The sequence below is a fragment of the Leuresthes tenuis genome, unplaced genomic scaffold (assembly GCF_036924035.1).
Source record: "Leuresthes tenuis unplaced genomic scaffold, fLeuTen1.0.hap1 SCAF_10, whole genome shotgun sequence".
NCBI lineage: Eukaryota > Metazoa > Chordata > Actinopteri > Atheriniformes > Atherinopsidae > Leuresthes > Leuresthes tenuis.
Window position 1 is genome coordinate 28,681,094 of NW_027325364.1, and position 26,575 is coordinate 28,707,668.

General features: G+C 39.6%; 1 protein-coding gene across 1 annotated transcript in view; it reads right to left on the bottom strand.

The window, feature by feature from the left end:
- Positions 1-26,575, bottom strand: part of LOC140316986 (furin-like protease kpc-1) — a 154,662-nt gene that overhangs the window by 42,574 nt on the left and 85,513 nt on the right. The window contains exons 11-14 of the mRNA XM_072395066.1: positions 23,588-23,760; positions 22,388-22,603; positions 21,794-21,897; positions 9,030-9,143 (exon numbers count right to left, since the gene is read on the bottom strand). Of these exons, the coding sequence (XP_072251167.1) occupies positions 9,030-9,143; positions 21,794-21,897; positions 22,388-22,603; positions 23,588-23,760 (607 nt within the window). The remainder of the gene's footprint in view (positions 1-9,029; positions 9,144-21,793; positions 21,898-22,387; positions 22,604-23,587; positions 23,761-26,575) is intronic.

A 26,575-nucleotide genomic window follows, 5' to 3' on the forward strand; every position in this document is an offset into this window, starting at 1 on the left:
AGAGTATTAGTTAGGGTCCACTAAAGCCTCTATACTGACTATGAATTTGCAATCAGTCACACAATTAACACACATTTATTTGTGTTAAGTAATGGAATTAATGATGGAATTGTCATGAGGCTGTGGTTATGGTAGGACCCAAAAACAGGTGGCAGGAAAATTTAGATTTCCAAAACCGTCAAAATAGCATCCAAAATAATCCAAGAAAGGAGCATTTAATAGAAAAGTAAACTGGAGTGAGAACTCAAAACAGCAAATTAGTAAAAATGACAAAGATCTAACAAGGAAAAGGAAAACTAAGCTGTGTAAACTGTGCAAAGGTCCCGAGCCACCTCTTATATCTTAAGAGCAGAAATTCATTGAAATGTGCAAACCAAAATGCAAAAACAGTATATAGGACAAAAATAGAGAAAGAAAGAACTGGAAAGTCAATAGTTGGTATGAGCACCTTTATTCTTCAACACAGTCTGAACCCTCTTAGAGAAGCTTTCTGACATTTCTTTAAGTAGTCTTCAGGAATAATTCTCCAGGTTTCTTGAAGAACATTCTAAAGCTCTTCTTTGGATGTTTTCTGCCTTTTAGTTCTGTTCTCTGTCAAGACGACACACTGCTTCTGTAATGCTGAGGTTTTCATTCTCTGGGGTGGATTCATCACTCCATAAGCCCCGCTGCCACACCATTTTAGTCCAGTTCTTGTGTTATTTGTCAAACCTTTGGCTATTCTCCCCGTTTCCCTTCCTTAAGAATGGCTTCTTGACAGCCATCCTTCCATGGAGACCATTTCTGATGACGCTTTAGAAGATGGATCAGCTAAAGGGCCAGATGTCACAGTTTATGTTTTAATAGTCTTGTTTTCAGTTTCTTATATTTTCTTTCTCATATTTTCAGGTTCTTGTCATGTTTCTTCCCTGTCACGTTAGTGTCACTCATGTCACTTGTTTCGTTTCATTGTCATCAGCTGTTCGTCATCACTAATCACTCCCTCCACAGCATTTAGTCTCCTGGTTTCCTTTCATTCATGGCAGAATCCTCACTAACCCTTCATGCCTTGCCACAGAAGTTAAGTCCTGCCTCATAGTCTTTATGTTTATTCACCGTTTGAGTATTTTGATAATCTGGCTCAGCCGCGCTTTCTGTTTTGCCTTGCTCCTTGTTTTTGTGTTTTTGTGACTAAACCTTTTTTTTAATTAAAAGAACTGCATCTGGGTCCTACCTCCTCCATCGATCCTTGACACCAGATGCAACTCTCTGGTCCTGTGTCAGGTCTTTGGTGGGTTTTTCTTATTTTATCAGGACATCACTTTCAGATACTGTTCATCTCCTGTAGTCTTTTTTTTTCCAGGACTCTGTAGACAACGCTAAGATATGTCAAGTTTTTCAATGATGTCATTAAAGAAATGGAAACCAACTGTCTTTGTTACAGACTACCAGTAAAAATACAATTGAAATGTGGTTCTTTGCTAAATTATCTGTTACATGTAGACAGAAAACTGGTTCGTACCTTGAGTTAGGCGTTTATTTCAGTTTAAGTCAATGGGTTTACATGAGTGCCATCGGATTAATGCCAAAATTACAATAAGACTGAGTTATTCATTTCATGTAGACACCTTAATCTGACAAAAAATACGGATAAGATCGGGTTACTCACAATCGAATTAAGACTCCGAGATAACTCGATCCAAATGTACACTGAACATGCATGTAGACGACAGTGGATCGGATCGAGCGTTCTGCGCATGCTCGAGATTTTTTCCCGCGATCGTCACCCGGAAGTCGAAATAGACAATATTACTGTTGTTGTCGCCGCTGTCGGAAAGAAATAAACAACGCGATGGAGAATGTGCCGTTGTGCATCGCGTTTGTGCCATAACCAGCTCATCACAGATGTAGAGGGATGTAGCTTCATCTTGCTCTTCGTTCACCATCTTTCTCGAATGCCTGAGTTTGTTGTTGTTGGTGGTGAAGATGTCAACAGGAAGTGGCTCTATTAGCAATAGTTGAAATGGATACAGCGCTGCCTATCGTACTGGGGTATGACGTGCTTTGTGCCAATGATTCCATTCATTCACCGCCATATATACTTGGATAACTACCCTTGTTCAGATAAGGAACATAACCCAACTATAGCTATAATCGAGTTAATCTCATCATGTAGACCCACTGAGTGATTCATAGGTCAGGGTTCAGTGGTTTGAAAAACAAAAAAGAACACATTCCTCTGACAATGGTCAGGTACAAGCACTGGACAGTAAATTAATAAAAAAAGGGACCAATGTTCAAAGAACAACTCTGAAAGACTTTAAATAATCCTGAAGAACTATTGCTCAAGACCTCTTGAAAACGATTACAAGGAAATCTGACTCCTCGGGAGCAAAATGTAAAGAATTGAGTAGTGGCTCCAGACTTTTGCACAGTACTTTATACTGAGGGGAAACTTCTGGTAAACAGGTGTGTGGTAAGAACAGAGCAGTAGGGTTATTAGCAGAACTCCAAACAGGTGTGGAGCAGGACCAACACAGGCAGCAAAAATAACAGACTTTCAAAGGAACATCAAAATCATACACGAAGTTAATCGAGACACACAACACAAAAAAACAAAATCCAAACAAACAACAGATCAGAACAGGAACAGCCTCTGAAACAACATTCTAAATTGCCGCCTGCTATTTTTTAAAACCAATTTGATGTTAATTTTTGAGAAAAATGTTAAAACTATCATAATATTACTTTCAGTGGGGACTTATTGTGACTCAATATGTTAATTAAAAACATTTGCAAACGGGAAGAATCTATTTGGGATAATGATCATCACATAGCAAGAGAAAATAAGAAAAATATTCTTGTTGATGTGGACAACATAAAAACTTTTCTGTCTACAATATGAAAATAATTGTGTTAGAAGTACATTTAAAGTTCCTTAATGCACTCATGAGGATTTCTACATGCTGTCCTTTGGAACATCTGGCAGTGCGTGTCTGTATATTTTAAAGTGTGTCAGTGTGTCTCTGTGTATCTTATTTCGCTCCCTCCCATCCTCTCGGTGTTCCATCGCGGAGGCTCTTTTATTCCCTCCTGATCTCAATCCTGTCACCCATGTCGCCGGGGGACAAGGAGAACGTGGCGTTTCCCTGGATCAAAAATTTACGAGCAATTAAAAGGCGGCCCGATGCCCAGCATCCATCAGCCCTGCGTGCTGCTGCCAGGCTGGGTGAGGGGGAGTCGCAGTAAACCACAGGCTATATACTTTTATATCTGTTTTGCCTCCAAAGAGGGAGGGTTATGACAAAATGATGTTTTACTGTTCCTGGTTTCTAGCGATGTAGATATCTTTCATGGAACAGGCTCGTTGTGGGTCAGAGCTTTTGGAAGGGAGGGTTAGGTAGAGAAATATGCTCATAAAAGTGTGTGTTTTGCTTAAGTTGGATGATTTTCTTTCACTGGCAAGGGCCTTTCCACACAATAGGCGTAACATAGTATCGACTGCTGGTTGATCTGTTGGAGGAGTGACCTAATTATTCTGTTGTTTATGACTGCAGAACTCTGATTTATGTCCCTATGCTGATGTAATTTCAGCACTGACTCTTCCTCTTCAGTAATGGCAGCAAGACACATTTTATTATATTTGAAAACACAAACACACACAAATGCACAAAGATCCCCCGCAACACACCTAATACACAATAAAGCATGCAAGCCCTCATACATCAATGCAGTCACTCTTTCACTTTTTCTGGTTCCTCGCGACAGGCTCAGACTCATTTGCATCCTTAATTGTGTTGTAATGTACTTTTAATTTGAAAATGGAGGCAATTAATTATTTTGATATGGAACAAAATGCCGCAAATGTAAACATTCTAATAGTTCTCCACGAGCTGAGTTTCATTTTTCAAAAGAGGGACTGAATCTTATTACATTTTTTAATGCCATAACATTTTTTAAACCAAAGATACCTTTTCACCATCATGCATTCTCCTTGATATTCACGTTGTTTTTGCAGGGAGGACAGCGTCTCTTTGATCTTTTCTACCACTGTTATTCCCTATCTAAATCTTCCACGAGGTAATTACTGTAGTTTCACCTGTGCTATCAGAAGAAATTAAGTGAAATCAAGCTTGTTTGGACGTTCTGCTTCTTCGCTGTGCGTCATGCCTCCGGTACGTAAATCGCTATCGCTAGACTCCACTTTCTGTTTGTAGGTTAGAGAAGCCTCAAATGGAGATATGAATCACAGATTAATTTTTTGCCCTTCGCTGACCATGTGATCAATAGGTGTGCTCAAAGAATACAGAGCAACATTCAGAAAGTAGATGAAGATCTATTTCTGGAGACCAAGAAAAAACTGACACCTTCACTCCGTCAGCCTGATAAACTCACCACAAAGAGGAACAGGATGAATGCGTGTTATTTTTTTCGCCTCTTTCCATCTCTCTTCATCACCTTTCTCTCTCCTCTCTCTCAGTCACACGCATATTTTTCTGTCCTCTTATATCTCAATCCCCCACCCAACAGCAACCCTCATCTCTATCTCTTTCCCCCTCTCTCTTTTGATTCTCCCGAGGGTGCTGGGAGCCGGCTGACATCACAGCCGGCCCGGGAACAGCCTATAAATTATGACTGACAAGTCTTTGGGCCAATAAAAGCACCACCATATTTCATGCACAGTAAATCTGATGGCAGATTGCTCTGGCGTGTGGCGGCTGACATGTTTATTGTCGTTATGGCAGTTGGAGCGGAGGGTAGAGAGGTGGAGGGTGGGGGTCGCCTTCCGATATCGGAGTTTTCTAAAGCTCCCAGTCTATATGGAGGTCAAACAGATGGGAACTTTGAGATGCGGGTGAGCCATTGCTCCCATCCACCCAGCCACACAAATCCTCAACACACACACACGTATATACATATATATATATATATATATATATATATATATATATATATATACACACACACACATATACATATACACATATACATACACAAATATACACACAAACATCAATGCCAACTCAACTGACATTCTTTGAGAAGCCATTTTTCCTGCAGCTTTTAGAAAACCATGGAGTCGCAGCTTCCACTGCAACCAACTGTCCCCAATCCACAGTTGCTCTTTATGAAACTTTCAAGGCTACACTCAACAGCTCAAATGATTTTTCTAAATTAAAACCAGACTTAATAACTTACCTTCTACAGATTGAGTTCATCCTGCAAACACTCTCCCGCTTTCTCAAACAACCATAAGTAGACCACATTAGCACTTAACTTTAAATGGTCCCCAACTATTCCCACAGCCTGAGTAATTTTTGTTAAAAGCTAAAAATATAAAGCTTTTACTGGAACAGTCAACAGAAACTAGAGTTTGCAATAGAGCAGCAAAGAGAAACACAGACATGCCATATTGTTTCAGTGTGTTCACCAAAGTGTGGACAAAATCAAAGATATTTCTGAATGTGAAAGGAATGAGCCTGATTTGACTAGCAAAGCAACATCAGGCTGGTACTGCACTATGTAACTTAACTGGTTTATTGGAAGTAAATTAACTTACAGTAAAATTTAACCCAGTGGTGGAAAGTGAGAAGATTTAAGTGCTGTACTTGAGTTGTATTTTTAAGAACATGTGCTTTATTCACACTTTATTTACACACTTCCCTCCTTTCAGTTTTCAGTAAAATACTTTAAACTTCAACTTCTACGACTTTATGGCCATAACATTGATCATTCAAAACAATGCACCAGTTAAGCAAAATAATAATGCCACAAGGAAAATGGCTTCTTATTATTTCCAATTAATTTCAAATAAATTGCTAAATTCTTCTCCCACTTATTCCCAATCATATCATTTTATATAACTAACATGATAGGTTTGTTACAGATTCAGCAGTCTGACTTTACGACTGTAGTCTACATGTGATTCAACCACATTTTATCATTTACTATGACGTCATCAAAAAAAAAAAAGACCCCACAAAACAGAACTAGTGACTCTTGGAGATAATACGCTTGCATATCGCTTTCGAAATTTCATCCTGTTCTTTTTTTTTTCATACCATTGCTCCCTCAGGACCGAAAAAATAAACATGAGTTTCTTACAAGCAAAGCAATCAGTACTATCCTTAATTTTCTGAAAATCCTTTAATCCTAGACTTTCTATTTGAATTTAAATGTATTGCAACAATCTCACTAAGTGACCCAGTGCTGATTGCACTTTAGTCCACCTATCCTCGCCCATGTAATAAACCATTCTTTTTAATTAGCATAGCCGTTGCAATATGATCAGGACATTACAAGTCCTCGGCTACAACCCCTAAATGGATAGATTTCTGCAGTCACCCGCTGCTGTGATCGGCATCATTATATTTTAATTAATCCATTCTTCTCACAGCAACACAGTAATTACAATCTATTTTATGACATGGCATGCTGTGAAAGAGGGAATGGAAGAGTGGAATAGGAAAGGAGAGAATAGGAGTGACAAAAAGGTTGAAAAGAGGAAGGTTAGAAAAGAAACCACAAGGAGAGATGATTACAGTTAGTTAGAGTCAGGGTGAATAGAGGGGGATTTAATGTGAGTGAGACAGAGCAGAAGAAAAGCATCACCAACACTATGACTGATTGCTGATATGTCATTGCCTGGCGGACACAGTGAAAGCGTTGTAAAAGCATTTATACGACATCTGGAGGAGCGCAGCGTCACTCACTCTCTCTCAGATTCTTACTTCATACACTGTGAGGAAGAGGCTCTGCTCCCTCAGCCCGTGTCTGTATAAATCATTACAGGCACCAACACCAAGGCTTGCTGTGGGTGTGATAATAACATTAGAAAATTACAATGATACTCCTCCCTGGACAAGATCACCTGTCTTAACTGTCATAAAATAGACTGCTGTCTTTTGTGGTTGAAGGAGAGTGTGTGGGTGTGTGTACAGAAATAGGTGAGAGATGCCTTATTGTCATACTTTTGCAAATGTGTCCAATACAACACCTGAATCATACAGGTTAATACATGGCACTGTTTTTTCTGTTCATTTGAGCTTTAAAAAGAATTATGAAAAATATATATATTTCTATGATTTGTTTATATTTCGTTATGATGACAAAGTTGTACGTTTCCCACAGTCAAAGTCCCAAAACTTGAGCGGTATAAACCTGTAGGTTAAAACTCTTTTGCATTAAGGCTGATTCGCCAAAGTCAAATAGCTCAAATGGCACCTTAAGAACAATATATTTGTTAGATATTCTAACTAAAGACTGAAGATTATGCAAATTTGAGCATTATGTTAAGTAATCCAGGTCATAAAGGCGTGACTAGAAATTCAAACTTACCAAGTCAAGAAATTCTTCTTATCATAACATCCCAATATAAAGTCCCAGTGCTGAATGGGGACCTGTGGGTGTAGTTGTTGGTTGCAGCACCTACTGTAAATCTAAAAATGTTTTTTTCAGCTCTTGTGCCAAGCCAGCAATTTTCATTCAAGAGAGCAAGTGCCATCTTTCAGTCTGGTTTCCAGTTCTCAATACATCCAAGAGCAAAAGTCTGCCAGTGAGAAGCTTCTGGATGCTAGCCAATCAGATCAGTGAGGGCTTATTGAAAGAGGAGCAAAACACAAAACTTGGACATTCATGCCAGGTAACGTAGCAGGTGCTGGGCCAAAAAATATGTTAGAAATAGAACTTAGAAAGGAATAGATAACAACAGAGTCACGTGTGCCATACAATATTAACCCCTGGCCACAAAACCTATTTTTTATGGATCCACCTAAATCTTAGGGCCTTTTCTATCCTTGTCTTCGCTATATTTGTTGGATCAAGCTGATACAATATCATGGCATCACAGAAGATTTTCCTGTTAATATATCTACTATATTTTTTTTGGAAGATTTATCCACATGACCTGATCAAGTGATCGGCCTCATTTAATTTAAGATGGCAGTATACGTGATAATTCAGTTTGTAGAAGAGCTGTCGTGATCGAAACATCATCTCGGTGCAGTAAAGCCACGAGGTGAGTCCTGTAATGTGTGAGCTGTTGCTAGTTTTCCTCTGATAAACTGAGGAGCCATGTAAGCGGCCAGTATAAAGTAGAAAAAAAATGTTTTCCTGTTGCAGCAGCTTTAGATCAAAAGCATTTAACAGGTGAAACACTACTGAGCATTCTTAGAAATTAGAGCTGCCCTTTAGAGCTTTGAATCTACTGCTATTGTCCATCAAAAATGCCTTTATGCAACAAGACAGCTGTTATTTTGGGTCAGATTTGGATAAATATTGTAGTAACGCAAAACAAAAAAGAGTAGCCAAAGTGAGCTGTTTGACAATAAGGAGCAGCACGCTGCACACGTCCAACCTCTCAGAAAAGTAACTAACTCTTTTCACTCTGTTATGTTGTTCCCGCACTATTGCTAAATGTATCTTAAATTTGGGTCACGGTTGCTCTGAGAATAATGGAAAATAACCATTGACTGCGCCACCACAATTCTGTGATATTAAACAGGATTTGTTGTTACCAACAGTAAATACAGTAATTGTCCAATCTGCCTTTACTGCTATCTTTGAGAGCGCCGCTTTAAGAAAGCAGTTGAACAGTTTTGTTTTAGAGAACCCTTGATATTGTGGTCAAGAGACCTGGAATTTATAATACCTGAAACTACAAACTTGCCTGATTTTTTCTTTTTACAACAATATACTATTTAGTCACCTCAAAAAGAAAAAAAAACAAAAAACAAATAGGACATCCTATAAGGGCCTGTGTCCACGTGTCCAGCAGTTTAAAACCGATGAGAGGCATCTATGCAATATCAGGCAGGAAGTTTTAATGCTGTGGCTGATCAGTGTATGGTTACAGCTAATCGACTTATCTCACCATAACACTTGAAACAAGAAAAACAGCTAGTGTGACAGTTCAGTTCACCTTTTAGCCTTACTTGGAGAAAGAATGCTGGCAGATTGCTGGGACTCATTGTGTTAAATTTAGCATTGAAGGTAATACTGCATTTTTGTGTCGAAAACCACTCAATAATGGAAAGACTACGTCACAGTACCTATGATGAACATGGTATCCTGCTGCGTTGATGCTCCAGCCAGGCTCTTCAGGGTCGGGGATCTTTGCTGTCTTGGCGATCAGATGCTGAACATCCCTCCACGTCAGCTCAGGACTAGGGGAAGAGACATAAAACAGAATATATCATCACAGACATCCGGCCTTCAGTCTACATTCTACAACAAATAAAATCACAGAGGAAACACTTCAACTCTCCATGATCTGTGAAAAGAATCCTGAAGGAAATAGACCGCTCGCTCTGGTCTGGTACTGAAAGAGGTTGGAGGACTGCTTTATGAGGCTCACAGCACATTTCATCAGACCATATGTAAAACTTACACTGTATCAATGCAAAGGTTTATTGATACATTAAACTGCTCCGCTGAAACACGGAGACATCCCATTTTTAATATCGGTGTCACTAAAAACTGAGAATCCAACAAAGAATATTTGAGACTTTAACAAAGAGTCTAGAGTGCTGAATGTAGAAAAAGTCCCCTTTTTAATCCCAGGCAGGGGAATTCTAATAGAGCGGACTCAAGTGTCATGTCAAGCAATATACTAATGGAATCCAATTAAGACCTTTAAACTGCGCTGAGAGCTGGAGGATATTAGCTCAGTTTTCTATAACAAAAGACCAAAGGTTCGTCAACGAGGGTTTTTTCAGGATATAAAAAGGATAAAGGAAATTGGGTTTTTCTGCTTCATCCACTCATTATTGTTCCCTAAGAAAATGACTTGAATGGAGTATGGCAAAACTGCTTGGCTACCCTTTCTGAACAGTCTTGTTCTGTTTTTGAGAAGAAATACCACTCCTGTCTGCCTCAACGTCTGTACACAATCATTTAAGTAATTCCACCAGTACAGAGACGCGATGAAGACATTTAAAGGTGTACCACACAGTTAGGCTTAATGCCACCAACTATTAATGACATGACAGCAACAGGTCATGTATGAATTCAGCTTCTTTTTTTGGGTACATCATGGTAGTTTTACTCAATGGTTGAAGTCCGGACTAAGATGTGAGGGAAAAACAAGTAGGCTCTTTATTATTGTGCTGTTGGGTGTAAAACATCTCGGGAAATATCAGGCTCAGATGTAAACAGATCTATTCCATTCACGTATTGGAAAAAAATGAAGCAGAACAAAAGTGAGAAGCTTTCATTAGCAGGATAAAACAAAACCAAGGCAAGCAATGAGAATAGGCAGCTAAAACAACATGATAGGAATAATACCAGTAATACTAATAATAGACGGAGAGAACGAAACAAAACACAACACACAAACAATTATTTTAAGCTCTGATTTCAAAGGGATTGGAGGGTTCGTGTGTGTATGGGGGGAATAAGCTTTGTACTTTTGAACTGTTGCTGCTCACCGCATGCGTCTGTGTGTATGAGTGTGCACTCTGTATTTTATATTAGTGGCAGCAGCATGTTTCTGTTGTGTGCATTCCCCCACCTCTATCATCAGCAGCAGCAGCACCACCACCATCACCCCTCTGGTGGAATCAGAGAAAGCCCCGCGGCCCCGGCTGGTTTGCATAAAGCAAACAAAATTAAATTTGCTTTGCTAAATCAAAGCATGTATGGTATTCCAAGCTGCTCTCTCTGGGACAAATTACTTCAAACGGCCTCCTTTGTATCATAACAGAGTAAAAGAAAAATAAATAAATAAATAAAAATCAGCCCAATCAGCGGCTCTCCAAAACCCTCGACTCGGGAATTAATTATTGAACCGAGGGCTTTTCTCTCTCCTCGCAGTCTGCGACACAGATCTATTTATTTTGGGAAAGTCGTTTTGCTCTTAAAACACACTGCTGGCTAAGAACACTGCCATTTCCATTTTTGCTCAGTGTTTCACTCCTCTTTGCCGCACAACCTCTGAAGGGACGTGTGAATAGGTTTAGACAACAAAATGAATCTGAACCAGCACCTACTATAGTGCTAGTTAAACAGTAGTAATGCTTATGCTGTAACGGACTTGAGATGAACTGAGCTGTTAACTGTGTCACAGAGAGATGTTTTTAAAAAAAAAGTACAAACGCTCTTCGTATCCAAACAATATGTGGTAAATACAAGGAATCCTCTGAGATGATTTCAGGATTTAGTTATTTACTGCAGTCAATATCTCTCTCTCCAATTTCTCAGTTTAGTAATGACATGTAATGAAACAAATGATCTGGCTTGTCGGGTTAGCAACCACACTTTTTCGATTGTCATTATCGTGAGGTCTGGAACTGTGTCCTTGTCTGAGTGGCTATGTCACGTCACGTTTTGAGTTCTGTTTTGTTTTGTCTTGTTTTCAGGTTTTAGGTTCAGTTCTGGTCATGTTTTTCCCCCTGTCACGTTAGGTTCACCCACATCACCTGTTTTTGTTCACAGCCGCACTCCATCACCAATCACCTCCTCACAGTATTTAGTTTCCAGGTTTCCAGTCTGTTCAAGGCAGAATCCTCACCTTACCTTACCTCACCTTTCATGATTCATGCTCACGTTTCTCAAGTCTTGTCAGGTCATGTTTTTGCCTCTTGTTTTGTTCCACAGTCCTAGTCTTGTTTTGTTTTGTTTTTCACAGTTAAGATTTCTTGTATCCGGCTCAGCCGCGCTTTTTGTTCTTTGTTTTTGTTAATAAATCAAGTTTGCTTTTTAAGTCTGCATCTGGGTCCTCCCTTCCACCACGCTCTCTGACAGGTTACATGTCATGAAAGGTAGATTATCACAAATGACGGCTGAATAATGGTTTATGAGTAGGTTGGGAACTCTCTGCTCTTTTTTTTTTTGTTAAACTCCATTTGTGTTGAAGTTTTCAGCAGGTTCACATGGTGTTTATAGGTGACACATTCTGAGTGAAACAAGCAGTCAACACCCTGACTTAGCAGTTCCACCTTGGATACGAAGTGCTTCAACGCCAATCTCAAAATTTAAAACTGCAAGGGTTTCATCCAGAACAAACTTAAAAAAAACCCACTCAATTAGAGGAGTGAGGCTGACTGGTGATGAGGAACAAGGTTTTTAAATATCAGGATTTTGCAGCCCATTATTAGCTGGGAAGGCAGGTGGGAAAGACTCTTTTATCTATGTGCACTTGCTTCATTTCAGCTCAGCTTAAGAGTTTCTGACTTCTCTGGTCTTCTTACTGGACTTTCCTTCCAGTCACTCTGCTCATGAATTGTAGGTTGAGCTTGTAGATTGCCACCTCTGGTTAAGCCAGCCTTGGTGTATTCACCACTCTGCTACACAAGCAGAGCAGCCACATTTAGTGGTTACCCAGCCGTGTGTTTTAGTGAATAAAAATCACAGCACAATCCCAAATCCCAAAAGTTCTGCGAGGAAAGAAGGTGAAAGTGACTGGAGCTAAGTCATACTGTGAATACAATTGCACAAAATTTCTCAGAGAGACCCTCCTGATTTACAAACTACGCAGATACATGTGTTCCAAGTCAAATAAATACTCTAAAGTAAAGTAATAAGTACTAAATACAGTAACATTAATTGCATTTCCTTTGAAGTCAACATGTGTAAAACATAATAAAGGCATTCAAAGTTTTTACACCAAGGATTTATAGACTGTTTGCCTGCAAACGTTTACTGGTTACAAATATTGTTCTTTGGTCTTCATATAATTAATAATTGACATCATCCATGAATTATTCAACTGGGCGCAATATTTCTCAATTTTCACAAAGCAGACAATAAAATAAAATGTTATAACTTCATCTAGAACAACAAAATATACCTCTTCTGTGGTGCGTCTTGATTCCCCTGAAATGAATGGGTTGCTCTGACTTTATGCCTTTAAACTAAATGCCTCTTACAGAAAGCTGGACTGCCTAATGACTACTAACATGTGACAGCTCGTGCAAAGTGAAATGTCAGTTAAATTAAATTCTGCACAAGAATTGTGCTTCCTGTCATGGATTTCTTCCATTCTGTTTCAATTGCTGATTTGAAAATTTTAATTTTAATTTGAAAACAAAAAGAAAAAACAAACAAACAGCAACACAGAGAAAAGAACTGGGAATTGGTAGATAACTGGCCTGCATCACATGAAAGCAAACATATGTGAGTATCCTCCAGACCCTTACAGTCATCATCCCTTCACTAAGGCTCACACAGCAGTACAGCTGCCCTCATAGCGAGCACACAACTGTTTACAAATCCCCAGTTAATAGGATCAGGGCTCATTGACTGGGCCACTCCAATGTGTCTGATGTAATCTATTAGCTGTATGATAGTCAGTGTCTCAGTTCAATCGATAAACCTGGGCCTCCATATTCCTCCACTGTGGACTGTTACTCCACTTTATTGCTGTTAGCAATGCAGCCTGCATATGTTAGTGTGTGTGTGTGCTGGACGTTTGAAGGCAAGCTTGTATAGAAAGTCCAGAGTTACCCACATCTTTACGATGCATATTTGCCACTGGACAGTGACAAATACACTTGAGACAGTTGTTGGCAAGTGATCAGTACCATTCTGGAAACGTCCACGCACGAAAAAACTGCTGGAGAAACGGAGAGAGGACGGCGCCAATGGGCAGTTTTTTCTAGCCTGAGTCATCAGTTATGTCCCCTAGTGGAATCCTCCTGTAACAGGCAGAGTACATAAGCGAATATGTGAACAATTACGCCCACAACACAACAAGTTGCTTATGTGAACGTGTGATAAAATAGCAAGTTTATTCCTGGCCTCAGGGCGCTAAGGGATGCATTGTGTACCCCCATGCGAGTATAGAAACAAAAATGTGTGAATGTGTCTGTAACTATCAAAAACTATCAAAAATACAGTGTAGCTGAAACATATAGGCAGATGTTAATTCTGCACAACTTTAATGTATGCAGTGTGTGTGTGTTTGTGTGTGTTCAGTAGTTTTGCTGACATTTATGTATTACGACTTTATGACTGATGTATTACTGTACGATACAGTGGTGCAGTACACCATATGTCTGTATCAATGCCACATCACCGTGCCTAGCATGTCTGGAAACACATGTTTGTGCACGCCAGTGTGTGCGCTATGTGTTTGTGTGGGAGTGTGTCTGTAGCTGGTGTAACTGGGTTTCCAATTAAGTTGAACCACAGGCTGGATCAATGCAAGTCCTCTGTGTGCAGGAATGAGCAGCCCTGGGCCCTCAGAGCATGCCCACGAATAATTTATCACTCACACTGGGCCGAGGCAGAGAGGAGGAAGAGGAGGAGGACTGGCATGAAGAAAAGGAGACAGAGAGCATAAGGACAAAGTGTCCAGCCCACGGGGAGAGAACGGCAAAGATGGGTAATCGAGGAGACAGAGAGATGGAGGGGTGAGAAAAACAGAGAGAGATTGGGACCCAGAGGAAAATGCTGTCAGCTCTCAATCATTTAGAAGCATCACACTCCACACTTTTCCCTGAAAAAAACTCCATCGAAAATCAAGGAACACGAGCCACACAATCCTCCCTACTTTTAGTATATTGTGTGTTTGAAAACGTTGTCAGCTATAAAAGCGAGTGAACAAAGAAATTTATCTTTTTTTTCCAAAGAAACTGCCTTTTACAAATTGGATATCATCTGGTCAGCGTCATCTGCCTGATGATTTCAAGCTGATCTTATGAGCTCCAAAATACTAGTTCAGTCTGATACAAGCCAGTTTCAACGTGACTTTTGGATTTTATGAACAGTAATACCTAATATGGTACTACATGACATGAATATTGCTCCTCCTAGTCTGTCCATATTCCATATAATAACAAAGTTTAATCTCATTGTACCTGTGCTTATTGTAGTAACTTTATGAATTTAAGTAAATCTATAATTCCAGTAAATGATCTGAAACTGTGTTCTAAATATATACAACACATTTAGAATGTTGTGGCTTTAACATGTTCAGTTTACAACATGAGTCATAAGATATGTACGAAACTGTATGATCAGCATGGTAATATTTGTTAATTTGCATTAAACAAGACTTACAGCTGAGAACAGCTTACATGAAAAGTCAAGAGATGCCGAAAATTCATCCTTGGGATGTCAAGAAAGGGCAGAAATTCAGCAATCAGGAAGCATGTGTGGATCAGACACATGGACAGGAAATCGGACTGACAGTGGAATCCCTGGAGCCATGCTGTTAAAATCACTTTACATGAGCTAAAACAACAGATAAGATGCATTATGTGTAATTCCCTGGTATGAAAAAGTCCCATGCGGAACAGCAAAGTATTCAACCATTACCAGCTTCACTCAATAATGCATTATGGACATGTTTGCCACCAGTGGAGATTTAGGCCCTTACATTCCCCCTGGTGCTTACTTTACTGAAGCTTTGCATGTCCAATTTTCTTCTTTTCTTTCTGTTTAACAGTAACTGAAGTAGGGAACAGTAACAGTCGAGCTTGTTAATCAGCAGAATATTATGTACTCGTACAAGACAAGCGGCAGTTAATACCCCTCTGTCGCATCCCAGCTACGTTGCAGCCTTAGCTGAAAGACAAACACACTGACTAAATATGCTACTGATACCTATGTACTGACGAGCACAGAACCTGCATATAGAGAGACTAAAACACATAGCAGTCACAAAACTGTGCACTCATGTATATGTGTGTATACACATTCACACAGTGAGGATTATAACCTGGTGTTTCATTACCACATAAAAAACACATGTAGATACACACAAGCATATAGTGTCTCGCGCCGAAAGAGTGTCCACGGTTTGTCTCTATCAATCTCACAGTAGTGAGGCGTGGACAGGCAAGAAGCTCTGCGTTGCTCTGTAATCTTCTCCTAATGTGCTGCACTCTAAGCCTAAGTGAACCCATTTGGACTAACTGTGGGCAGACTGAGAATCCTCCCATGTTATCTGAACAAGTGTTACTAATGGGTCTATCAATTAGACAAAGTCCAATAACTGCATGCCTGCAATCTCCTTTAAACGCACTGCACGGATGGCTGTGATTACTGTGGTTAATGACTACATGTGCAAGCATGGAAGTGTATGCTGGTATGACTGTGAGACAACAGGCAGCTTGGATCTTAGATCATCTGCATGTCTGTAGTTTATATACTGTATGTGCTAATATTTCACCAATATGTGTTCTGTGAGAGCCAAACATTGTATTTGTATTTTTTTTTTTTTTGAAAACAAATCCTGCAGTTAATGTTTATTTGAATGTCTATATAGTCGTGTAGCTATCCAAAATCTACAAAAGTATATAAAAAAAAGTATTCAAACTGGCTTTATACAAAGTATACTGCACGCGTTTGTGTACACATATACACTGTATGCATGATGGCTGCCTTGCCTAATGTGGGCAAAAGATGCTTTTTTTTTCTAAAGATTTGAAAGATTTCACATTTTCCTCTTTACATGAAATGGTAAGATTTTGGCAGCAACAACAGAAGTATGCATCTTGCTAACCTTAGGTGACAAATGTATACCACTTTCTAGTGATGTGCTGAGGAGGCCCGTTGCCACAAAGGGTGAACTTGCAACCTGATTAAAACCATGCAATTTAAATGAGTACCCTGGTCATTGTTCTCAGTCATGTTAGCAGTAACGTATGGTATCGTGCCCAGTTACATCTGGGATAGGCTCCAACTCAGTGCACTCTTATTGCTTCCATAGGGATTAAGAGAGTAAAGAAATGCCACGTCCTACTGATCAAATGCACTTGATTAATTGATCATCACCAAGTGTGAGCACCTCTATAAAAGCAGAAATCTTGGCATTTTGCTGGAGTATTCGGGTTAACACAGGTTAACACAGGTTAACACAATGCCAACATCAGTTATGATCTTTGAGAAGCAATTGTTGCTGGGAAGGCACATATGGCCTGTTCCAAACAAGTTGGCATAGAAAATCGTTGAAGTTTATGACACTTCAGTCGCAAAAAGCAGATCTGAAACAAAATCCTCGGAACATAATGCACAGCACAACGGCAAAAAAACAAATACAGCGTATCAGCACAAACACCTCAGACCAACTGTCAAGCACGGTGATCGAGGGCTGATGATTTAGGCTTGTTCTAAGGCCACAAGACCTGTCCATAAGTCAAGAGCTCAATTGTATAAAGCATTATAGAGCTAAATAGGAGACCATCTGGAGTACAATGATACCAAATGTACCAGATAAACTACAGCAGATTATCAAGAAATGATTACCTGCAAGTTACTGCTGCTGAAAGTGCTTCTACAATCTATTTTAATAATGGGGTGTACTTAGTTTTCACTCACTGCTTCTGGATTTTGTCTTAATTTATGTTGAATAATAAAATGTTTTTAAATGCTGTTGATCATCATCGGGTATATGAACCTAATTCAAATTTTTTGCTTATGCCCTGGTATGTAAAACCATTCAGATTCAATTGAGGATGTACTTTCTTCTTCACATTGCTGAATATATAGTAACAGCATTATCACACGTAAGTCATATAAACCCCCCGTAGTATGCATGTATTCCTATGTGTGTGTATCTATGTATGTACAGTATGTGTGACAGTAAACAGTGAAAAGCATTAGCACAGGGGACATACCTGAGTGTGTGCGGAGTTGTGATTGAGTAAAGACCAATTAGAGCAAGTGGATTCACCTATCCATGTACAGTAAGCGCCCCACTGAGGATACTGGCAGATTATTCTTTAACTTCACACAGAGCATATCATATTCACCGTCTTCCTTGTTCGTTCAATGAACTCAGACACAAGTTAAAAAGAATGAATCATTACAAAATACTGTAGACTGGGCGCTGAGATTAGGACATATGACATCATTTTTACACTATCAAAGCTGACATAGTCATATGCCGCATATGAATTAATAAATAATAGCTACATTTAATCTCTTTATGTTCATTAACATAGGAATTTTTGAAGACGGTTATAACACGATACGAACAAAAAAGAATTATAACTATAACATAATGAAACAATGTAATAAAAACTAATAAGGAACATGTTCTCACAAAGACCACATATTTAACTTTGGATAGTTCTGCTGCCTCATGGAGATTGAATCAAAGGACTTGCCTGATACAGTTTATCTGATCACAGAACAGTTTGGACTGAGTGAAATAGCAGAAAATATGTTTTTTGAGACAGCCTAAACAAACTGAACTGAAAAAGAAAGAGAGAGGGATGTGAACATCTGCAGATGCAAACCATCAGGTGGAATCACAGCAAAGCCAAGTGTTCAGCCCCTTTCCAGCAGATAGATAGACAGGCTGATGAATGGACAAAGAGAAACAGAGATAAAGTGGCAGAGAGGCTGACACGGTGATAAAGTGAACAAAACAAACAGTCAAAGAAAGAGTGACAAACAGGATGAGTGAAGAATGGATTCACCCTGATGATTCGTTGGACAGGCTTCAAGATGGATGGATGGAGGCAGATGGAAACACAGACAGACAGGCCAACATAGTATGAGAGAAAGAGACAGATAGACAACGACACCCTGACACAGTGGGCAGGAAGACACTGAAGGCTATAATAAAAAAAGACAGGCTAAACTCAGACCGCAGGTTCAAATATTTTTGGCATATCTATAGTCGATAGTATCAAGATTGATTTTAGAAAGTCTGAAGAGGTAAAAAATGGGTTCCAAGTTCTGCTAATCAAATCCAAACTGCAGATTTCAACAGATGTGTCGCAGTCTAGATGCTGTGGCAGTTAAAGCAGATATGAAAGTGTGTTCTTCAGCAGTCGCAACAAGACATATGTAAATTATGTAAAATCCAGAGTTTGTACGGAACCTAATATTGTAAAGTTTACATAGTTACAAATGCAGTGATGCCTGGAGACACAAAGCTGATCTGATCACTTGCAAATACCAGTATGGACAGTCTGCAGCCAGCACCGTACAGTATATTGCCAGCTATTGAAAGTTTTATCTTCATTAAATATGAGCAATCCTTTACACATGGCTCCTCATCACAACTTTTTGTTGTTTTTCAATCTACGTCCAAATTTGTATGATAAAAGACTTAATAGAGTTTGGGCATGATGGTGATGTTATTATGTTGATATTTAGTAAATATAGTGTCAACACCACATCAACTGAGATTAGCGAGTTACAATAGATTCAGCTGAGCAAAATTCCTTAAGCATTTCTTCACTAGAACTGCTGCAACTCAGACGTTAAGCCAAACACGGTGAATTAATTAGTGCTCTGGGTCTTCGTGGATTGTTTGATCTGAAGAACTGAGGGTTTAAGAGAAGAGTCCAACTGATACTGGCCTTTTGAGGGTCATGGTGACAGATTCATGGGGAGCATTTAACTAGTCTGACACAAATATATTTAGTATACATGTCAGTCTGTATTCATGTCAGTAGATACAATTGCTTAGGTGGCTGTGCAGGCAACACACGAGCCATGTCAGTACTGATGAACAGAGATTCACAAAAAAAAAAAAACAATTCAGGTTTGCTGTGAAAGAGTATGGTAGAATACATGATTGTGTGTGTGAACTGTGTGAAACTGAATGAGAGAGTCTGAGAAAAGGAATGAGAGAGCCTGAAAGCCATATAGATATAGAGTGAGAGAACCCAGCTCTATAAAGACGTGAGCAGAATGCTGCTGGTCTGAGCAAGAGAGGTGATATATAGTTTAGTCAGTGGCAGCGGGTCACGACAAAGCCTTTAACAGTAATGTCCTGGGAGTCGCGGCGCCCAGGGGACCCGCGCTCCATTTTACAGCCAAGCAAGTGAGACTGAGAACGCTGCTGCATGACAGCTGGAGCAGTAAAGCCGGCCTCTAGTACTATCCATAACATGAAGGGGGCGTAGATGCCGCTGATACCACCACAAAACACCAGGCCTGAGGCCACACCGACAGCTGGTGCGTTAAGAGTGATGAAGGAAAAAGAGGCTTGGGAAATAGTAGGAAGTGACAGACAAGACAAAGGATGGAGAGGAGGAAAAGGGATATATTTGCAGATTTAGACAAAGACAAAACAGAGGTGATCTATGTGCGTCCGAGGAGGGACTAAAAAAAAAAGGCAAATGTAAAGAAGGATAAAAGTGGAGGAAAGACAAAGCAGAAAAAGCTCAAAGGTGCAAAATCTCTGTACAAATTCTCATTTACAGTCTTGAGAAAATATTCAATCCATGGGGATTATTTTTCAACTTTCAACATTGCCAGTTTTTTGGAAGACTGGGACAGTTGTTCTTAAATAAATTGCCTGTATTTAGCACCATTTGTCAAAAAAAAGAATGAACATAGTCCTTGAGAGATTATATAGGAACCATGCATGTTTGCGAGAAAATCTGTACTAATCTATTACATAATTTGGAGATTTGGATGAGTGAAAACTGCTGATGTTAGCCGGCGAAAGGTCGGGACAGCACTTCAGTCATTAGGGTTCAAAACATGGGCGTCGTGACTGACAAATGTCAATTAGTCCCATAGTTTTTGAGATACTAGACTAGAGTAGTAGAGTCTCAAAATACTGCACTGACTGAATGACAGACCAGCTCTGCCATCTGCCTTACTGCACAAAAACAGAGAAGGGTGCTGCATTTTCAGAATAAACACAGCTGAAGTTTTCATATTTTGTAGCAGTTCATAATGGAGGCACGGAAAGGCTGATGACTAAGGATAAAAAAAAAAAAAAGGGTGGAACATATTCAGTGAGTTTATATGAAGGGAATTTTAAGCAAAAGAAAATGTAAACACCACAAAGCTGTGGACTTCAGTTCCTCAGACAGTAAGCATTTACATTACTGACATGTCATTGGACAACACAGAATCAATCCCCATACAGAGAAAAAACGGGTGTCACGAGTAGTAGTAAAACTGGGATTTGGCATGCAGAGAGCTAATTGTTTCAAGGTTTCTGTGGGTGCACATGTGTGTGAAATATATCTTGTCTCAGAAAATATTTCTCAGATCAACTGAGATGCTTCAGAACAACTCAAATGCTTTGTAGATTCAGCCCAAGATTGATATCGACAGACGTGCATCAAACGTAACTGGGACTGATCTGCACTGACGACCCTCTGCTCTGAATGTGGCAGTGAGCAAACTAAACTCTATCCTGTGAATCAGCAACAAATATAGATATCATGCTTTCAGGCTGTGTCTAAATGAGGAGAAAATATTAATATGAATGAATGGAATGCATGGAATACTATTGTTGATAATTATATAAAAGAGAATTTACATGCTACAGCACTAAAATTGCTTTTGATAAGAATGGACACTTCTGTTCGGTAGTATATCAGATCACTTATTTTTGCCAACAGTTTCTGACCTTTTCTCTCTCCCTAGCTTGCCATCCATCTATCCCTGCCATCTGCACCTTCTGTCTGACACGCGAGGGGACTGATCCACGACGTTCCGATGTGAGCTTGTTGGGGGATATCCGGGCTTGTAGTTGTAAAGTTTATGCATGTTAGCTGAAATGTTATGCATGTTTTGTCATACTGGGCTGTTTTCTGTTCCATCATGTTTATAGGTAAAGTGCTCAGGCAGTGTCTTATTTGTTTTCAAGTCAGATTAGTGAAGGTGTGACACTGTGAGTGCAACGGGTCGATGCTTTCTTTGTTTTAATTCTGATGGGAAACTGAATCTGACGTGCCGAATAACACCCACAAATAGTTAGTAGTTGACACAGTATAAATATAACTGAAGATGCAAAAAAATGTCACATGAAATCGACTGACACGAGAGAGTAGATGGAAAACTTAGCTGGATCTGTCTGGGGGTGTGTTACAGCACAAGTCAATCCCTGAATATGCTTCATATAATAGCATAATGGTTATGCTGCATGAGTTGACATACAGACACTCACTTTACTTCTAAGGTAAGGGCCAGAATCCCCGCCGCGATTGGAGCAGCACTGGATGTTCCTGGAAAGTTTGTGACACACCCATCACCGATGTTCGACACAGTCACCTGGAGGAATAGAATCAAACATGGTACAAATTCTTTTTCCTATCATCGGGACAACAATTTTATAATAACGATTAAAATAAAGATGATCTAACAGAAATCCTTGCAGACAAGCGTGATATCACTGTGATAAAGTTGGCCTTTCTGTTTCTGTTGCCTTGGAGCTGGCACTGCTTTTCCTCATGTTTTTTTTTTGTGTTACATCAGCCATCAACACTTGTGCTACTTCCTCTCCTGCTCTCAGCCACTACAGCCACGCTTTACCTCCAATTAACACTCGTTTCTCTATGTCTTCGCGTGTGTGCCCAGCAATCACCTAGGTCATTTGGCAGGCCTCGATAAATATCACACCAGTGGCTGCTCTTTAACAGGCTTCTCACAGCTCAAAGGAGAGAAAGAGTCAGGCTACTGGCTCACGCACACACACACATACACACAGTCATTAATGAAAAACACTGCTGTTAGATGTATTAAAAGGTATCCTCACACTTACCAAAGGTAGTGGGCCTCCCACACTGGCTCCTGCCAGAGTGACGGCCATCACTCCGGGGCAGGGCTCACCGAAGTAGGCGGGCCTCCCTGTCTGAGTGACAGCACTGATGGCAATGTTATAGATGGAGTTGACATAGCCGTCCGCACCGCAGTGGTCATGCTGCATACCACCATTACCTGCCGCCCACACAAAGATGCTTCCCTTACCACGTCGGCCCTGAACAACACAGAGGGGTGTCAAAACCTATTTTGAGCCAACTTAAGGGAGACGCGTTTTAGTATCTTATGAGATACTGTTTAATTGTTGTTGTTTTTTTTACCTTTTCATAATTACATATACTGTATGTGCATAAAACAACTCAAAGAAACTAATATCTAAGTTATCTTTTTGTCTTACAATGACGACTAAAGTTTAGACATGGACGAGAGCTGATGGGTCAGACATGAGCTCAGAGAAAATGAAACACTGCCTCCAGCTTTGAACTTTTATTTCAGAAAGGGTTGATCCTTTGTTTTAATTCACATACTGAAAAAGTAAAGAAGTGGCACCGTAGGAGAGCCCAGTAGGCTGGCACTGTGCAACAGAATAAATGCTACTTGAGGTGCTGCTTTATTGTACTCCTTACTCATGCTTAAAACAAAGTTGTATACAGTTTAAAAAACATAAAAAGAAATAGAAAGGAAACGGTGCTGTTGAGGGAATGAAAGAAAAGCGTGACTGGCCAAATGAGGAATCAATAATCATTAAAACACGCGGAACATTGTTGCCTTGGTTACAGGCGGTCTGTGTTTAACTGCCTTCATGGCAAAACAAAAAGCATGATGACTTGGTTGTTGTTTCGTCTACCATGATAAAATGGCATGGGGTCATTCTTTTTAAAATCCATTACTATTGCTTTGAATCAGTGAAAATTAAAACAAAATGGCACAAAAAAGGCTTTTAGTTTTTGATTCACTTCGTGAGTTTACTGCACTGACAGTTACTCACTAATATAGAAGCTCGAGTCTCCCTCTGCTGTACCGACTGCCATGAAAAGTGTTTTTTTTTTAAGCTAATAATAAATAAGGAAAAGAATCTAACTCTGACTGTGACATCTGAGCTCTCCACACTTTGTCCTTCCAGTGTCAGCTCTACTGACAGTGTGACTGTCGGCTTCACATCTGACAGACAGCAGTGTGAACTTGGAGATGAAAGCTTTGCCTTGTGAGTTCCTAGCCGGAGGGCCTGCTCTGTCAGGCTGTGCGGCCCGTCCATCTCAGCCCCGTCGTCCCGCGGGCCCCAACTGCAAACGTAGATGTCGATGAAGTGAATGTTATAGGTTAGGGCTGTGGCCTCCATGGCATCTGTGACAGTGCCGTCCAACAAGCGGATACCTGGACAGATCGAAAAGGTCACAAAGATCAGGGTTTGGAGAGTGGCTTGTGAAAATAGCAACTGAGAACTATGCTATCTGTGCATAAATACTCTATTCTTTGTTTTCTAAAAGTAAATGTGATAAATCTGTCACAAACAGCAGAGGCGCTACACAAAGGTGCAATCACATAACAAACATACTGTGTGTAGACAATCTCCAGCTGGCCTGTAACCTTGTGAGTCTGTTTTTGCTGCCTTCTGTTTGGCTCTGCAGGTTGCTCAGTATTACACTGCTGTTGGCAGTTTTTTCTTCATATTTTATCGGTCCCTGTCTTTTTGGTAATTCTCTCAGACTGTTTCTGACAGCTTATTAGCCACATCCCTGTGTTCTTTCACTTTGTTAACTGCTTTTTTCTGTCTATGTGTTTTTACTATATTTATTTGCACCACTGGCAGTTGCTAGGGTGTAAACATCAATCTGTATGGTTATACTTTTACTAAATCTAAATTATTTCCTGCCATTAAAATATATGATACTGCAGCATTACTTGTTGTACTAACAGAATAACACCAAAGCCAGTGGAGGATTTTTTTAATTGATTTTTAAATTTGGCATAAATGAGCCTCTCTGTTGGGTGTCACTCTAAATTAGCAATCACAGTTGAAAATGGCAGCCATAATAATGTCTCAATGTGCGCATCAAATAGGTGCAAATATCGATTAGTTTATATTACTCAGTCTGCAAGTAAGAATCATGCCCTTTCACCACAACACTGGAGAGATAGCAGATGAGAGTCTGAAGTGGTAAAACTTCTGCTCCAGACACCAAAAAAGTGTCAACACTGCAGTCTGTTGACTGTTTTTGTCTCATTCTGATGGCAACTCTGGCACAAAGACTGTGAAAAGAAGCGAGTGTGAAAAATGGCTGATGAGAAATTCTTGAAAGTTTGATAAAAAAGAAACTGTTCCTCATGGACATGTCAAGCTTTTTAGCTAATGATTGGCAATCCAAACATCCAGCAGATATGGAGCGTCACCATTCTCTATAAGCATCTCATATCCAAGTCTGTGACTTTGCAGTTCTGATTTGCTGTTAGCCAGCCACTGGGTATATTTTGTTTTAGGAGCTTACTGTGCCACTATGTTCCCAAGATAATCTTGGAGTTATCTTTAGTTTGGTGCTGGACAATCCGAGATGGACCAGTTCTCAAACACGTGGCTTTAATGCTTTATGTCTGTATCTTGTGATGCTATGATGTTGGAGAAATCTGTCCACAATGAGTCAGGCCAACACTTCAAAGTACTAAAAGCCACATTTGTGGATGTTCGTGCTACAGTAGATGTTCAAAAGATCACAAAAGATCACACGTGCGCAGTGACTCACAAGGTGAAAAAGTGCCAGCTTACTCGTGTTCCTGATTATAAAAGGCTCTACTTTAGTGAACCTGAGAGTGCCACAGATCACGTGTGCAGTAACACTATATCGAATTTATCTCTGAAATGACTTTTTAAGATTTAGCCTTTATTGTATGTTTCATGTGATGTTGGTCATATAGGCACATGTCCAGCTGTATCTTAATAAAAAATGCAGAGCTCAAGACTGCGACTTAAATTTGGCCAATATCAAATAGTGTTTTGGAAGGACCGACAGGCACGTATGTATAGAAGAAATTTCAAAGATATCTTTAAATTCCTTTAAAGTTTCATAACTATTTTCAAGTGTGTGAACTGCTTTCAAAGTGTCAATGTTTAACAATGCTGTAGCAACAATAGTAATTAATAAAAAAAATTAAAAAACAGCTCAGTGCTTGATGCACAGAATTTAGAGTCAGCAGAGCAAAGAAAAGCATGGTTGTGATTTACAGAGCTAGAAGCACTCATTCTTAACACCTCTTTGCCGGTAATAATATCACAACTGTAAGACAATGTCATATCACCTATCAGCTGATGACTTTTTGTCTGATTTTCTGGGGTGACTTGTTGACCTGCTCGGAGCAGCTAACCATCCAGCATGCAGCCTTTTTTGGGACTGAAACTGCAGTACTGGGCTGCCATCACAACACTCCAGCACAGTCAAGCAAATCTAATTTGGCATCTGCGACTGCATCTAATACACACATGATTTACATTTAAAAAAAAAAACTCCCTGTGTGTGTTGTCCTGTTCTAACTTTTTTTGTATTTTTGTAACTGTATTTATTACATTTTATTAGCTGTCTACAATACATTATAAGCTATCTAAAAAAAACTAATCTTTATGAAAAATCATGCATACTGTACATTATATATAATTTAGAATACATTTAAATTATGTTAAAAAAAGCTACATAAATTCACTTAGAATTTCATGTAACTTACAAAGAAAAATGAGACAAAAAACTTTGCTAAATGTCTGACAGCATGCATCGCTGTCAACACTCATATTTCATGTTGGTCTGAGCCTTCATCTCCGCCACACCATTCCCTGTTTATGACCCAACAAGGCAAAATTGACACTAACTGTGGAAACAGATTCCTAGTCTTGCCTTGTGGACATATTTTTTCTCTTTTCCTCTCCACTCTGCAGCATTGCTCATCAGCCTGTGACAAATAATTGAGAGTCTAGCACAAAAGATCACAGAGCACAGTTCAAATGCCAAAGTTCAGCGTAGGTATTCCTCTTATTTTCCATGTTTCATGGTTGTGGCATGACTGAACCAAATAAGGTTTGAATTATCGAGATCTGAGAGCTGCAGGAAATTTTCTTATTCAAATGTTGTGCAATCCTAAATTATTGTGGGTTATACTGTAACACTCATAGTATATCCTGTCAAAATCCCTGATTTGAACAGTAAAT